Raw genomic sequence first — 14,245 nt, 5'->3', positions numbered from 1 at the left:
TGGGTCACTTGCACAGCTGAGTGCCATGTTTGTCACCAGGAAGCCTCAGCCCCTTGCCGTGTGGCCCTTTTTGTAGTGCTGCTTGAGCAGCCTCCCAACGTGGACTCCTTTTTCCTCAGGTGACCCAAGAAAGCAAAGCTGACACAGCAATGTCTTTCATGACCTCCCAGAGGTCAATAGTCAGCCGAAACCTGCCCAAATCCTCTTGGAATAGTGCACTACAGTGTAAAACCTACACAGCGCTGAGAGGGACAGTGCTGAGAGGGACAGCGCTGAGAGGGACAGCCCTTAGTACATACGTGCCAGCAGGATGGTGAGCATTTAATGCTCTTTGTGCCCTAGTGCAGCTTAGGGGCTAGCAGGGTTGCTCAGCCATGCTTAAACACATGACAGTACAGAGACAACTAAACTAATTGACAGAATCATCAAGATGCTGAAGATCAAATACTAGAGAGGGACCCAGTGCCTGATTTGAGGGATGGAGATGGGGTCACATGCAAGGGACATTGGAATGCACGGGATATACCTGGGGCATTTAAGATGTCCAGTGTTCTGTCAGGAACAAATCATGAGCAAATGCTTGAGGTATGGATCTGGGCTTGGAGAGTTGGGGTGCAGGGAGTTCTTTGGAGCACAGTGGAGGGGAGTATGGTGGTAGACCATGCCTGAAACCCCAGTACGTGGGAGGTGAAAGCTAGAGAATTGAAGGCCAGTGTGGGCCACAGGGGACTCTATTGAAAAAAAAAAAAAAAAGGCTAGGAAATCCTGATGAAGCCTCATCTCCCATTCCTTCCCTCTGTTGTCTTTCACTGGCAGAGCTTTGCCACAACTACCTGGAAGGGGCCACTGGGAAGAGCTGGGAAGCTGCCTGGAGAGCTAGCAAGGGGTCTTCCCAGGAGTAAGCAAGAAGCCCCTTCCCTAGACTGTGAGGAAGGTAGAGATGCAGAAGGGCCCGTGCACCTGAAGCTGCTGCAGCCTGCCCAGGCTCCCTGGAAGGCAGCACCACTCCCCCCCTCCACCGAGTTTCCCTTCTCTTCAGGTATCCCCGAGATCCCTGAATGCGACAGCAGACACTGCCCATGCTTGGTTATCTTTGCTATACGGCATAGGAGCATGCGGTTAAACAGACCCAGGAAAGCCGAGCTGCAGGGGCAGATGTAGCACTTCTCCCTGGTGTGACTATCTCTGCATGCTCAGTGCACCTCATTCGTGACACAGTGGTTACGATGACAGCCAGCGGAGAGCCAAGGCCTGAGAAAAGATGCTGAGCCTGCATCCTCATCTGAGAAACCCGTTGTTAAGCTCTGGCCAGGTGGTCTGTTCTTGTCCTCCCTGGCCAGGTGGTCCATCCTTGTCCTCCCAGTCTCATCAGGTCTTGAATATCTGAAGCAGGGAGCTGAGACCCTGGGACAGGTAACCTCAGTTCCCTTTGCTCTCATGCACAGACTGTCACACCGAACCTACCTCTACATGGTCAGAATTACACACAGCTCTGTTCTGACCCAGGCTCAGAGGGCTACCCCGCAGACTCCATTCAAACTGTCCACAAATCCACTCTGCTACAGTGGCCTTAAAAGATACACCTGGTATTCAGCCACATAGACTGTCTTAGGCTGTTTTGTATTTGCTTTTTATTCTATTATTTGCTTTTTTAAATTAAACCTCTTTTGAGATAGTTTCACACATGCTTATAACAGAAAGTACAGAGAAATCAACTTGTACCCTACACGTGGGTACATGCTACATTTTCAAAACCACAGCATAGTATTACATCCAAGATACTGATATTGCTTTGGATCGGACACAGAACACTTCCAGCACGCAAGACGCACCCCAACCTGTGCCCCTTTACAGCCACATTTCCTCCCTCCCCTCTAAAACCAGCAGCACCCCCTACTTGCTGCTGGCACCCCTCAACCATTCTCTGCTTCTAGGAAGTGGCAGTTTCAGGAATGCTGTATAGGAAGCATGTGTTTGGGAATTGGTTCTGTTCACTCATTACAAGTCTCTGAGGATCCACGCACGTTGCTGAGTGTATCAGGCTATCAGAGTGTTCGTCTTCATTGCTGAGTAGGGCTCCAACAAACTGATGGTCTACAGGCTGTTCAGCCACCCACCTAATGAAGAGTGGCCGAGTGTGGTCCAGTTCAGGGCCGTGATGCAGACTCACTGTCAGTCTTCACTTCCCTGGGGTAAATGTGCCATTGCTGAATCCGATTGTCACTGGACAGCTAGATTAAATAGGCTTGCAGTGTTCTGCTAGCTCTTTAAATACATTTGCAGTGTTTTGCATAGAGGGTGGACCATTCTACCTTCCCTAACAATGTGTGAGTTTGATCCCTGGAATCACATAAAGTTATAAAGAGAGACAACATAGTTGTCCTCTGACCTCCACATAAACTCATTGGAATACACACCTATGCACACAAACCCAATAACAATAACAATATAATTTTAAATTTAAAGCTGTATTTAAAATGCCTGACCTTCTACGAAAGCCTGCTTTGGACAGAGCACCTACACTAGCCTACAGCTAGCTAAGCCAAATCATTGAACACAAATCAACTTCATAATAAAAATACCAAATACCTCATAGTTTGTTGAATTGCTGTCCTGAAAGGGGATAAGCAAATGGCTGCATGAGTACCCTTTATACTACCAAAACGTCAAAAGATCATTGTAAGTGAGGGGGCCATCCATACTGTCAAGGAGCCGCACACGCTGTCTCTTCCAGGGTTTAATGAGCTGTGAGGTTAACCAGCCAGACCTGAGAAGTAACTGACAGTACCTTCATCTATACTGACTTTAAATGTCTGCTTACAAGAGAAACAGCTTGTATGGACATATATGGGATGCTAGGGATTTTTTAAGGTTAAGAATTGCTGAGCTGCACAGTGAAGCCAGGAGCAAGTCAGGAAAGAAACCGTATGCCTCCACGCCTCTGTTCACTCACTGAAAGTCAGCCACAAAGTTGGGTGGGGGCTTTCTGGTAGCTTGTGCAAAAATATGAGACTGCTTCAGCTCCTGGGGATCTGTGAGCATCTCTTAGCAGAAGCACAAACCACATGAGAGCAGGATGCCACTCCCAAGTCCATACTGACAAAGCAGAATTCTGCGAATCCAGCCTGTGAGAAGTCTGGGTGTCTCTCCCTGAGCAGCTGGTGCTCATGGCCTGGCAAGATGCCAATTCTAAGAGTCTTAGGGTGCAGAGAGAAACCCCAGCCCGAACTGGGGTTAGGGTGGTGACCTACAGGTAAGCTTGGTCCAAGAGAGTCCCCAACCTCCTGTGCTCATTAACTGTTCTCCCTTTCTGTGTGTCCCTGCAGGGCTCTGGCTGAGAACATGGCCAATGACATTGATGAGCTCATAGGCATCCCTTTCCCTAACCACAGCAGCGAGGTGCTGTGCAGCCTCAACGAGCAGCGCCACGCGGGGCTGCTGTGCGACGTGCTGCTGGTGGTTCAGGAGCAGGAGTACCGGACGCACCGCTCAGTGCTGGCGGCCTGCAGCAAGTACTTCAAGAAGCTCTTCACGGCTGGTAGCCTGGCCAGCCAGCCCTATGTGTACGAGATCGACTTTGTCCAGCCTGAGGCTCTGGCTGCCATCCTGGAGTTCGCATACACCTCCACGCTCACCATCACCGCCTCCAACGTCAAGCACATCCTCAACGCCGCCAGGCTGCTGGAGATCCAGTGCATCGTGAATGTGTGCCTGGAGATCATGGAGCCTGGGGGCAACGGCGGCGAGGAGGACGACAAGGAGGACGACGACGATGATGAAGATGATGATGAGGAGGAGGACGAGGAGGAGGAGGAAGAGGAGGAAGAGGAAGAAGAGGATGACACAGAGGACTTTGCTGACCAGGAGAACTTGCCTGACCCCCAGGACATCAACTGTCCCCAAAGCCCCTCCAAGACAGACCATCTCACAGAGAAGGCCTTTTCAGACACACCCAGGGACTTCCCTGACTCCTTTCAGCCTGGCAGCCCTGGCCATCTGGGAGTGATCCGAGACTTTTCCATTGAATCTCTGCTGAGGGAGAACTTGTACCCCAAAGCTAACATCCCTGACAGAAGGCCCTCCTTATCTCCATTCACCCCAGAATTCTTCCCACACCTCTGGCCAGGTGACTTTGGTGCCTTTGCCCAGCTGCCTGAGCAGCCCATGGACAGTGGGCCACTGGATCTAGTCATCAAGGACCGAAAAATCAAGGAGGAGGAGAAAGAGGAACTGGCCCCACCCCCGCCCCCTCCCTTCCCTAGCGACTTCTTCAAGGACATGTTTCCTGACCTGCCTGGTGGGCCACTGGGCCCCATCAAGGCGGAGAACGACTATGGTGCCTATCTCAACTTCCTGAGTGCCACCCACCTGGGGAGCCTCTTCCCACCCTGGCCGCTGGTGGAGGAGCGCAAGCTGAAGCCCAAGGCTTCTCAGCAGTGCCCCATCTGCCACAAGGTCATCATGGGGGCCGGGAAGCTGCCTCGGCACATGAGGACCCACACCGGGGAGAAGCCGTACATGTGCAGCATCTGCGAGGTCCGCTTCACCAGGTGCGCAGTCTTGGGAGAAAGCTGGGGGGGCGGTGCTGGAGGCCGGGGCTGGAAGCAGAGAGGAGCGTGGAGGGTAAGGGATGGGGAGCCATCGCACATTGAGCTCACCGATTGGAGGGATGCTAAGCATTTCCTGGGGCAATGATGTCAGCCCCTTTTAGGAACTAAGCTGCTTTCTCAAATGCAATGGTAGGGTGAAACCCAAAACATAAAAACAGGGCAGGTCGGGGCTGTGCTGGGGAGAAGAGCAGAGGAGCCAGGCAGGTTCCACGGAGGGTAGGCCCTGTGTGTGCTTGGTGCCAGTGTTTTCCAGGCACTGCCCATGGCTGGCTAGCTGGGTGCTCCTGTGAGCAGCTGGACAATCACAGAGACGAGACTGGAATCCCAGTTCTTCTGTGACAATAAAGTCTACGACTAGAATACTTCAGAGACTCCTGGAGGCACTTTCCATCCCCCTGGCAGGTTGGGCCTCTTATCACGTTCTTCTCCACATTGCCAGGAGGGTAACTTGGGATCTGAAATGAGCACATCAGGGAATTGTCATCTTTCAGAGACATCCTTCTATTCAACAAAAGCCTGCCATGCACCACCTTCTTTGTGCCAGGGGATATGGGGTCACAACTATTTATTCATGCTAGGTTTCAAAGACTTCCCTTTGGTGTGTGTGTGTGTGTGTGTGTGTGTGTGTGTGTTTTAATCTGGCCTGTTGGTAGCAGTAGTGTCCGTGGAGTAAAGGTAGACCTTCTCAGCTAGGTTGTACAGTGGGAGAGTTCTGATGAGTGGCTTTCCATCACTTCAGTGTGTCTGATGTGGACAAAGCCTATTGGCACCTGTCTTGCAGCCATAGCTCAAGAACTAGGTCCTTTCCCACTGCCACTGCACACTTCAAAGAGCTTGCCTTAATAGACCTATTTACTCTAATAGTGTGTCTTGGAATTTGACTCGTTTGGTTTGTGTGTGTGTGTGTTTTGTAGTAAGCATAAAGTTTTGGCCTTCATAGATGGGATGAAATTTTGAATCATGCACCATGTGCACCAAGGGCAGAGCCTTTCCAGGAGAAAACAAGAGAGACCCTATAAAGTGACCGGGTGTCATGGGTGGCAGGAAATTCTATCTGAAGCAGCTGAGGGAGGACTTCAGAATGTGTTCAGGTGACGGTGGCCTTGCTGAAATGGCTCTGCAGGGAATCTGGCGACTCCTTCGAAGGACAGCACTGAGGGGAGGGGGTTCAGACCACTCCTGGGATGGAAACCAGAAACAGAATCTGTCGTGGATAGTTGCAGGGGGGTTGGAAGAATAATCTCACTCACCTGGTTCTGTGCCTCTTGGCAGATGGCTACAGCAGCCCTGCAATGCTGGCTTCAGGGCACTGTGCTCCTGTTATCTCACTGGGCAGCCGGATCCCAAATTCCCAGATTAATTCCCCCTGGGTGTCCCTGATAACGTCCCAGCACACTAAAATCCTGTTGAGTTATGCCGTCCCTAACTCCACTCCTCTCCTCTCCTGAATTCATCTGGCTGCACAGAGCCAGCTGGCCTTGGGGACACCTGGGCAAGGCTTCGCCATAGCATGGAATACCAGAGAAATAAGGCAGAGTTCGCACGAAGGCTGAGTTCAAGTGTGATCCACTTGTCTTCAGCAGGGCCTGTGAGAGTCCAGCCCTAAGGGGAAGGTGATAAAGACCCAGACCTAATGGAGCAGTGCAGCTGCCGACCTCCCGGCCCAGCCATGTTCTTCTGCCCTAATTTCCTGTGTCCATTGATGGGCAGAATGACTAAGGGAGCAACTCTCTCTTTGGGAGACTTAGGGTACCTATATAGACCTCCTGGAAGCCCACGTCCCCTTCCTCCTTCCTTCCTGCCCCTCCCTCTGATCTCTCACAAGCTGGCCTTCTGTGGGTTTTTTTTTGTTTTTTGTTTTTGTTTTTTTTTTTTTTTTGTTTTTTTGTGCAGGTCTCAGCCTGCCTTTCCTAGGCAAAACCTTAAACTTGTTCAGTCCCTGCACACAGACATTTTCAGTCCTCCGGACATGAGAGCACTTTCCAGGGGAGATCCCTGGGTCACAAAACAATTCTGTTTTGTGTAGAAGAATGAAATTCCAGAATGTTTCCTCCCAACACATTCCTGAAGGCCGCTTCGTGTGGCCTCTGCCTACAGCAGTCCCTCATCTCTAGGTCAGCTCAGCCCTCAGAGTTTCTGGCTATCAGGCTCCACCTTGCCTGCCCTAGGGTGACTCCTCCTCCTCCTTTGTAAGAAGACAGCCATCTGGGCTCCAGGCCTGCCTGTAGCAACTACATTCTACCCCCCATCTCAACTCCCATTTCTTGGTTCCCACACCCCTGACCCTTCCGAACAAGATCAGGCAGGCTGCTCTCCAAGGTCAGGGGCAGGAACTTCAGGAGATTCCGCCGGAATCCAGACTCCCATCAGGGACTTTTTTCTTACCAAGGACTCAGGCTATCCATGCTCATCACTCCCATCACATTCTTCAGAGCCACTGGCCCTTTACTTGCTGTCCTCCCCATGGCTGCCCTGAAAGAATCCTCTCCTACCCAGCCAAGAGCTATCCATCCAAAACCCCAGCCTGGACCTGCCAGGTTGAGATTTTCCTAAGATACTCTCTGTAGCCAGTTCTCATTCATCCTTTTTATGAGGATATGCTTTGGGGCTGAGCTCCTTGGCCGCTGTTCATTATACACAAACATACTCACACACACACATGAACATGTACATGCACACAAACGTGCATGGGCAGAAATGCATGTGCATGCACACACATTCACGCACACACACACACACACACAATCAGCCTTCAGCTGGGTGACTGCCTCCAGACCTGGAATTTCCAGACTCCCTTGCATGCTAAGATTCTCCATGATAATAGACACCACTTTCTAAAAGGACACTCCATGGGGACAACATTCCTTTGGACTCTTATGGCATTGCCCACGGTGGAGTTCTCCAGGCAGAGCCTTACCACCCCCAAGTCCCATCTGCTGCCTTCATTCTATGAGGCTCCAAGAGGAGGGACTTTCCATGCCCAGCTGTTCCCTAGTCTTCCTTGTGAGCTCTCAGTTTCACGTTGTCCCACCCATTGTCCCACGCTTAGTTTTAAGAGTCTGGAGGCCAAAAGGCAGGACTGCAGGGCTGGAGAGGTAACACCTCAGATGCGCTACCATGAAATAGAGGGAAGACAAGTAGAGGCTTGGCTAACCTCACCTTGCAGCTGACATCTGAGCACTTAGTTTCCCCAATGACAACCTTGCTCCCAGGCCCTGGGCTCCAAGAAGGCCTCAGGTCCCCTCCTTCCCCTTCCCATTGCATAGTTGGTCAGAGGCCATGAGATCCTTCCCTGGTTCTCCCAGCCCCTTGGCCAGGAACTCCTAGAGAGCAAGGGCGATCTGATGTTCCTCTTGAGTCCCTCAAGCTGCCCACAGCCTCCTCATTCAGATACCTGGACACGGCAGACAGCAAGACACGAAGGCAGAGTGAAAAGATGCTTCCCCATAGCCAACAGAGGTCCCTTGGAGAACAAGCCACCCAGGCAAAGGTTAGGCCACACTGATTTCCCAAGAGAAGTTTCTGCAGAATCCCTTGCAAATAATCCCAGCTTTGTCCAGCAACAGCCTCAGCTGGATACCAGCCCCCCTCTCCCAGGCATCAACAAGGCCTGGCCCCAGGCTTTCTTCCCCTTTTTCTTAGAGAAGCCCTCCCAACAGCTCCGGGAACTTCATGAGTTCCTAAATGCCATCAGCATTGGTAGCAGGAAGAGTCCATCAGACCAGCAAGCCACAGGAAGTCAGGGTGGACAGTGGTGGGAGACTTCAGACTGACGGGGCCTCCCAGTGGCTGGAGCTCAGGCCCTGACCCTTGACCTTGCCTTTCACTGGGACAAGCCCATAAGGCCCCAAGCATTCTTTCCTACTGTGGCCTTACCCTGGGCTGGAAGGAGATGGGTGCTAACTCAGCTGAGGAAAATAGAAGGAGCTAACAGGCGAGGAAAGCAGAGCCAGAGGGAGAGGGTAGGCACTATCCTCACCTGTGCTGCCCTCATCAGATTTCGGGGTTCTTGGTGACCAAACGGCACAGTCAGTGAAGGCACATGCCACCAAAGCCAAGCCTGAAGAACGTAGTTTCATCCTCAGAACCTCTGTGGTAAAGGAGAGAACTGACTCCCAAAACGTGTCCTCTGGCCCCCACATGCACAGCATAGCACAGCTTATCCAGACACACACTCGTGTGTGAGCCTAAATGTTCACACACACTGACGCTGCTTGTCAGTCAGCATAGGAATGACCACTGGCTCATCAGCAGTGGGTCATGGGACTTTGAAAGGAGCATCAGGTGCTCGTCAAGGGCTGGGCCAGCTTCTGCCTCTACCCAGCTCACCCAGTCTCCTGCCAGCTCCAGGCCTCAGTTCCCAAGCTGTCACTTGAGGTCATGAAGTGGGTGCCCCTTAAGGATGCTTACGGTTCCCAGAGTCCACTCAAGTAGCAGAGGCAAGGGGGCTGTGAGCTGTTTATCTCTGCCGTAAATGCCTGGAGGGACTGGTCTGTTAGGGGTTCCAGAGAGACCAGGAGGGATGGACAGTCCCCTGTGAGCACACAGCCATCCCGAGTTCTGCGTCCTTGCACATGATTTTACTGCCCCCTTCATCCTGGAGCGCCTAGCACTGTGGGACAGTTCTGTGTGCACACATGGAGACCCTTGCCTGGAAACAGCAACCATGCCACCTCTAAGCAGGTGTCCTTCCTTGCCAGCAGGAGGAGGGCCTAGCAGGCCCTCAGACATGCAGATGAGAGTCTTGTCCCCACAGTGGGAGACATGCAAATGCGTATGAGACCACCAGCCCAGAAGAGCGGTGGCTCTTGTCAGGTTCCGGGCTTGGGTTTACATTTGGGTTTTTTTCCCCCAGTGCCGAGAATTGAACCCAGGACTGTGGACCTTCTAGACCCTGCTTTCTCTGGTTCCTCAGGTGACCCACCTTGGAAAGGAGTGTTCGGGTCACAAGTGTCTCAGGTCTTGCTTGCTCAGGAGTGACCCACTAGCCAGGTGTTCCCTGTGTCCCCTTCATGCTAAATATTCAGTCCTTTAGGTCACAGCTGCCACTGAGCATATGCTGCTGGGGGCTGGAAAGTTACGGCAGGTGACTGTGCGGGCCAGGTGGCTGGACATTTTAGAAGGGAGGAAACTTGGAGCACTGTACCCCTTTCCTCCTCTGCTTCCCCTGCTGGTCCCTCTCCCCACCTCCCAGGCTCTGAGAGCGTCAGGGAGCACAGGAAGGAGGGGGTCTCTGCGCATGCGTACACACACACACACACACACACACACACACCTGACAGTGCCTATCAAGACAAGGACTATCTTTTTTCTTCTTGCATCCACCCAAGAAAACTATTTTCCAAATGAGATCGCGTGCGACCTCTAGCGGCCATAAGACACCCTGCTGTCCAGGGTGACGCTGAGGGTGGCTTAAATCTGGACACTTTAGGGAGGACACTGGACCTCCGCATCTGCTCTGACCTCAAAGCCCAACCTGGAATGACAGCAGAGAAACCACCAGAGCCCCACCTGCAAGGAGGTGCACGGTGCTCCTAGCCTTTAGCCGCTTGGGGAGAGCTTATACAGTGATCCTGGGAGGACGTGGGAAACCCCCCCAACTCCCCCCCCCCACTTATACTAATGCTCAGTCTTTAGATGACAAAACCAGAACATCTGCCTTTCTTTCAAGACCACCGTGGGGGGGGGGGGGGGCTTGAACTCCCAACCCCTAAAGCAGTGCCTGAGTCTCTAGAAACCGTAGACAATGGGCACCATGTCTGGCTCTAGCTTCAGCTCTGCCCGGAGAGTTTACCTAACTTGCCTAAGGTCGCTCAGCAAGTGGATGGTGGGTCTGCGGTTGGAGCCCCACCCCATGCCTCGCCTCTGAATAACGCCTCTAACCCAGAGCTCTGCCCCGGCTCAGACTGCATTCTTCCTGCACCTGGCGCTTTCATAAGCCCTGAAATGTCTGCAAAGAGCTGAGCCCAGGGCTTAGGTAAGAAACCGCCACACAGGAGGAGCCCTCAGCAAGGCGTGCCAGGCTGCCGGAGTCTCCGGAAGAGCTCTGGCTGAGGACCGGGGCTGGTGTGTGGGACGGGCTGCAGGAGGCCTTTCACCACTACAGGCCGACACCAGAATGCTGAGCTGTCTCTCCGGGAATGTGGGATGGGCCCTGATAATCAATAGGAGGCTCTCGCTCTGGACCTGTGTGTAGAACTTGTGGGGTGTCTTTCAGGACACTGTTCCCTCCTGCTTTAATCCGGAAAGGCAGGCATGTGGGCAGAAGTTGAAGGTCCCGCCTGAGGACGAACTCGGCTCCTGGCTGGCCCCGTGGATGCAGGAAGCCAGTCCTGAAGTAGGAAACGGCGTGAAGAGCGCCCCGGCCTCCCACGCAGGGACTAAATGCTGGCTTCTGTGTTGCAGGCAGGACAAACTGAAGATCCACATGCGGAAGCACACGGGGGAGCGGCCCTACCTGTGCATTCACTGCAACGCCAAGTTCGTGCACAACTACGACCTCAAGAACCACATGCGCATCCACACGGGCGTGCGGCCCTACCAGTGCGAGTTCTGCTACAAGAGCTTCACGCGCTCCGACCACCTGCACCGCCACATCAAGCGGCAAAGCTGCCGCATGGCGCGACCCCGGCGCGGCCGCAAGCCCGCCGCCTGGAGGGCTGCCAGCCTGCTCTTCGGCCCAAGCGGTCCCGCAGCCGACAAGACGGCCTTCGTGATGCCACCCGCGCTGGGCGACGTGGGTGGCCACCTGGGCGGCGCGGCCGTGTGCCTCCCGGGCCCCAGCCCCGCTAAGCACTTCCTGGCGGCACCCAAGGGCGCCCTGAGCCTGCAGGAGTTGGAGCGGCAGTTCGAGGAGACGCAGATGAAGCTGTTCGGACGCGCGCAGCTGGAGGCCGAGAGGAACGCGGGTGGCCTCCTGGCCCTGGCGCTGGCCGAGAACGTGGCCACCACGCGCCCCTACTTCCCGCTGCCCGACCCCTGGGCGGCCGGCCTGGCTGGCCTCCCTGGGCTCACCGGCCTCAACCACGTGGCCTCCATGTCTGAAGCCAACAACTAGGCTGGCCCTGGTCCACCCCACTCCCAAACCCTGTCTTAAGTCCCTCTAAAGCCTGCCCTGCCCACCCAGTGGATCTGAACTTTCTAGTTTGCAAACACAAAGGGAAAATGAGAAGATACGCTTTAGCTGAGATGCTATTCTCCTGGCCTTCGAGGGCAGCGTCTCCCCTTTGCTAGTGTCTGACCTGGACATCTCTCCCCTAAGGGTTGGGGGCCCCCAGCTCTCCCTGGCTGTCTCTGATTCACTTAGAAACACACAGGGCGCCATGTCTCAGAAAGCTCGGTGCTGGTGCCAGGAGCATTGTGCCGCGGTATGGGGCTGGGAGGGGGGAGCAGTCTGACCAGAGGGTTATCGGAGGAGCCAGCATGAGGACTGTGTCCTGACCATGCACCTTGGTTGAGACGGAATCAGGTTCCAGCGCAGAAGTCCCAGATCCAATTGAGCAATGCAAATGGGCCACGGGGAAAGACAGTCCCTACTGGGCAGACAGGCCTCCTGCAGCTAGGAGCCGGCATGGAGTGAGCCTGTTTTATATTGGCTTGACCTGTGACCTCAGGCAGGTCAACCCTTAGGTGCCTCAGAGTCACCCTGCTGTGAAAGGGGGTGGTAACTTTTCTTCCCCTCCCCCTCATACCTCCACGTGGACATCGATGTTAGCCCCCCATGAGACATGGCAGAACTAGACAGGGATAGAGATAAGCTGGGCTTCATGGCTTTCAATACCCGTCCGTAGCCAGCTCCAAGCACCGCAAATTCTGCCCCACTTCCTGGCAGGTCACTGTCCTATCTGGGCACCCATGGAACAGGAGTCAGCATTGGCCCATCCCACATGCCCTCTCGAGTCCAGTCTCCTTGAGCTGACACTCAAGGGATGGGATCTAACAGACGCTACCTGTCCACCTCCCCCACCCTGGAAGCGTCACAGCAGCTAGTCACCTACCCAGGGCTCATCTGTTTGCTTCTTGAGTGGGGGTTTCTCCAGGCCTGGGCTTTGCTGGCTACACCCTTCTGTTGTGTGTGAGCCCCCGCTCCCCCTTTCCATATCTGACCAAAGGGCTCCAGTGCCAGGAGGTGGAATCCCGCAGGCTGTGGTGAGCTCTATGCAGCCAGTCACCCTGGTTCTGGGTTGGTAGTAAGACAGCTTTGTTGGCCCGTGCCTTCTTGAGTTGGCATTGGTTTCTTGAGATCCCAGGGAGGAGACTCCACCTGCTTGGAAGGCCTCTAAGCCTGGAGTCCCAAGCCGTTGGTACATGAGATGCCGTTCTTCCAATACTGATTGCCTCCGCTTTTTCATGTACAAATCAAACACAAACGAAAAGGCCAGAGAAGACAGCAGACCCTGTCCCTCCCGAAGCTCCCGAGAGAGAGTCCCTGCCTGCCGGTGCCAGCAGATGACAGTCCCTCAGGGTGGCTTTCCCTCAGATAGCCCATGCTCCTCATGCTGGGGCAGCTGCCCCTTAGATCCCTATCTGTCGTTCACCCGCCAGCCAATAGGCACACTGTCCCACCAGCCAAATGACTGCAGCTGAACCAGACTCAGAACCAGCAGAGGGACCCCGGGAAGGCAGTGGTGTCAGGCTTCTGGTTTTATTTTGTAAAGGTAATGACTTCTTATAAACTCACTTTTTCAGATGACGGCTTAGTGGCTTTTGTCGTTTGTTTCTTCTGGGCTGCAATTTGGAGTTGTATGTTGTAAAATACCCAAAGATGTTGAGTACTGTATGAGCAAGCACTTGAAACAAATGGGTCGTGAGGGAGGGGTGGGATTTTTTTTTGTTTTATTCTGTTTTGTTTTGTTTATGTTTCTGACTTCCCTGTCTGTCTATGGGAGAACTTTGGATTTTTTTTTCTATTTATAACTTTTTTATGTGTGATGCCTCTATGTAAAATGACACACAGCAAAGTTTTGCCTTAGTGATTCAAGGGACAATCTTCCATAACTTTGGTCGCACGCCGCATCCTGCCCAGAAATGCTCAAGCTAATTTTTCTGGCCTATTTATTAAACGATATTAAGTGACTTGATTAAGTGATATTGAGAGTGGCAATTCTGTGGGATGTGACGGCTGGACATTCAGGGGATGGCGACACGCCCACCTACAGACATTACTTACAGCTTAGAACACAGGGCGCAACCATTTGAGTATCAAAGACACCTGTACAAAACACAAACCTTTGACTCTTTTTAAAAAATTATGTCTATGGGTTTTGCCTACATGTATGTCTGTGCATGCCTGGTACCCAAGGAGGCAGAGCAGGACACTAGATCCCCTGGGACTGGAGCTAAAAATGGTTGTGAGCTATCATGTGGGTGTTCACAATCAAACCTGGGTCATTTGATGGCTGAGCCATCTCTCCAGCCCAAGATGTTTGGCTCTGATTACTTGAAGGATAAGTGGGAGGTTTAGCTTTACTTTTGGAGGAAGGGATTCACTATGTATCCCAGGCTAGCCCCAAACTCATCAACCTTTTGCCTCAGCCTTCACACCTGTAGTGTTTTGAGCAAAAGTGAGGTCTGTTTGTCTACTGCCGTGGTTCAGGCTGGCTTTCCATTTTCTGTTCTCATATCAGGGGCCGGGG

At 53.2% G+C, this 14,245-nt stretch overlaps 1 protein-coding gene across 2 annotated transcripts in view; it reads left to right on the top strand.

Moving 5' to 3' along the window:
* Zbtb7c (zinc finger and BTB domain containing 7C) overlaps positions 1-13,705 on the top strand; it is a 317,429-nt gene extending 303,724 nt beyond the window's left edge. For both annotated transcript variants that reach the window (XM_060377033.1, XM_021640086.2), the window contains 2 exons: positions 3,327-4,550; positions 11,016-13,705. In XM_060377033.1, coding sequence (XP_060233016.1) covers positions 3,343-4,550; positions 11,016-11,667 — 1,860 coding nt within the window. In that variant the 5' untranslated portion in view covers positions 3,327-3,342 and the 3' untranslated portion in view covers positions 11,668-13,705. The remainder of the gene's footprint in view (positions 1-3,326; positions 4,551-11,015) is intronic.
* The last annotated feature ends 540 nt before the right edge of the window (positions 13,706-14,245 follow it).

Source organism: Meriones unguiculatus, chromosome 2, assembly GCF_030254825.1.
Source record: "Meriones unguiculatus strain TT.TT164.6M chromosome 2, Bangor_MerUng_6.1, whole genome shotgun sequence".
Classification (NCBI taxonomy): domain Eukaryota; kingdom Metazoa; phylum Chordata; class Mammalia; order Rodentia; family Muridae; genus Meriones; species Meriones unguiculatus.
Note: the sequence above shows the minus strand (reverse complement) of the source record. Positions and strands in the feature narration are given on the sequence as shown.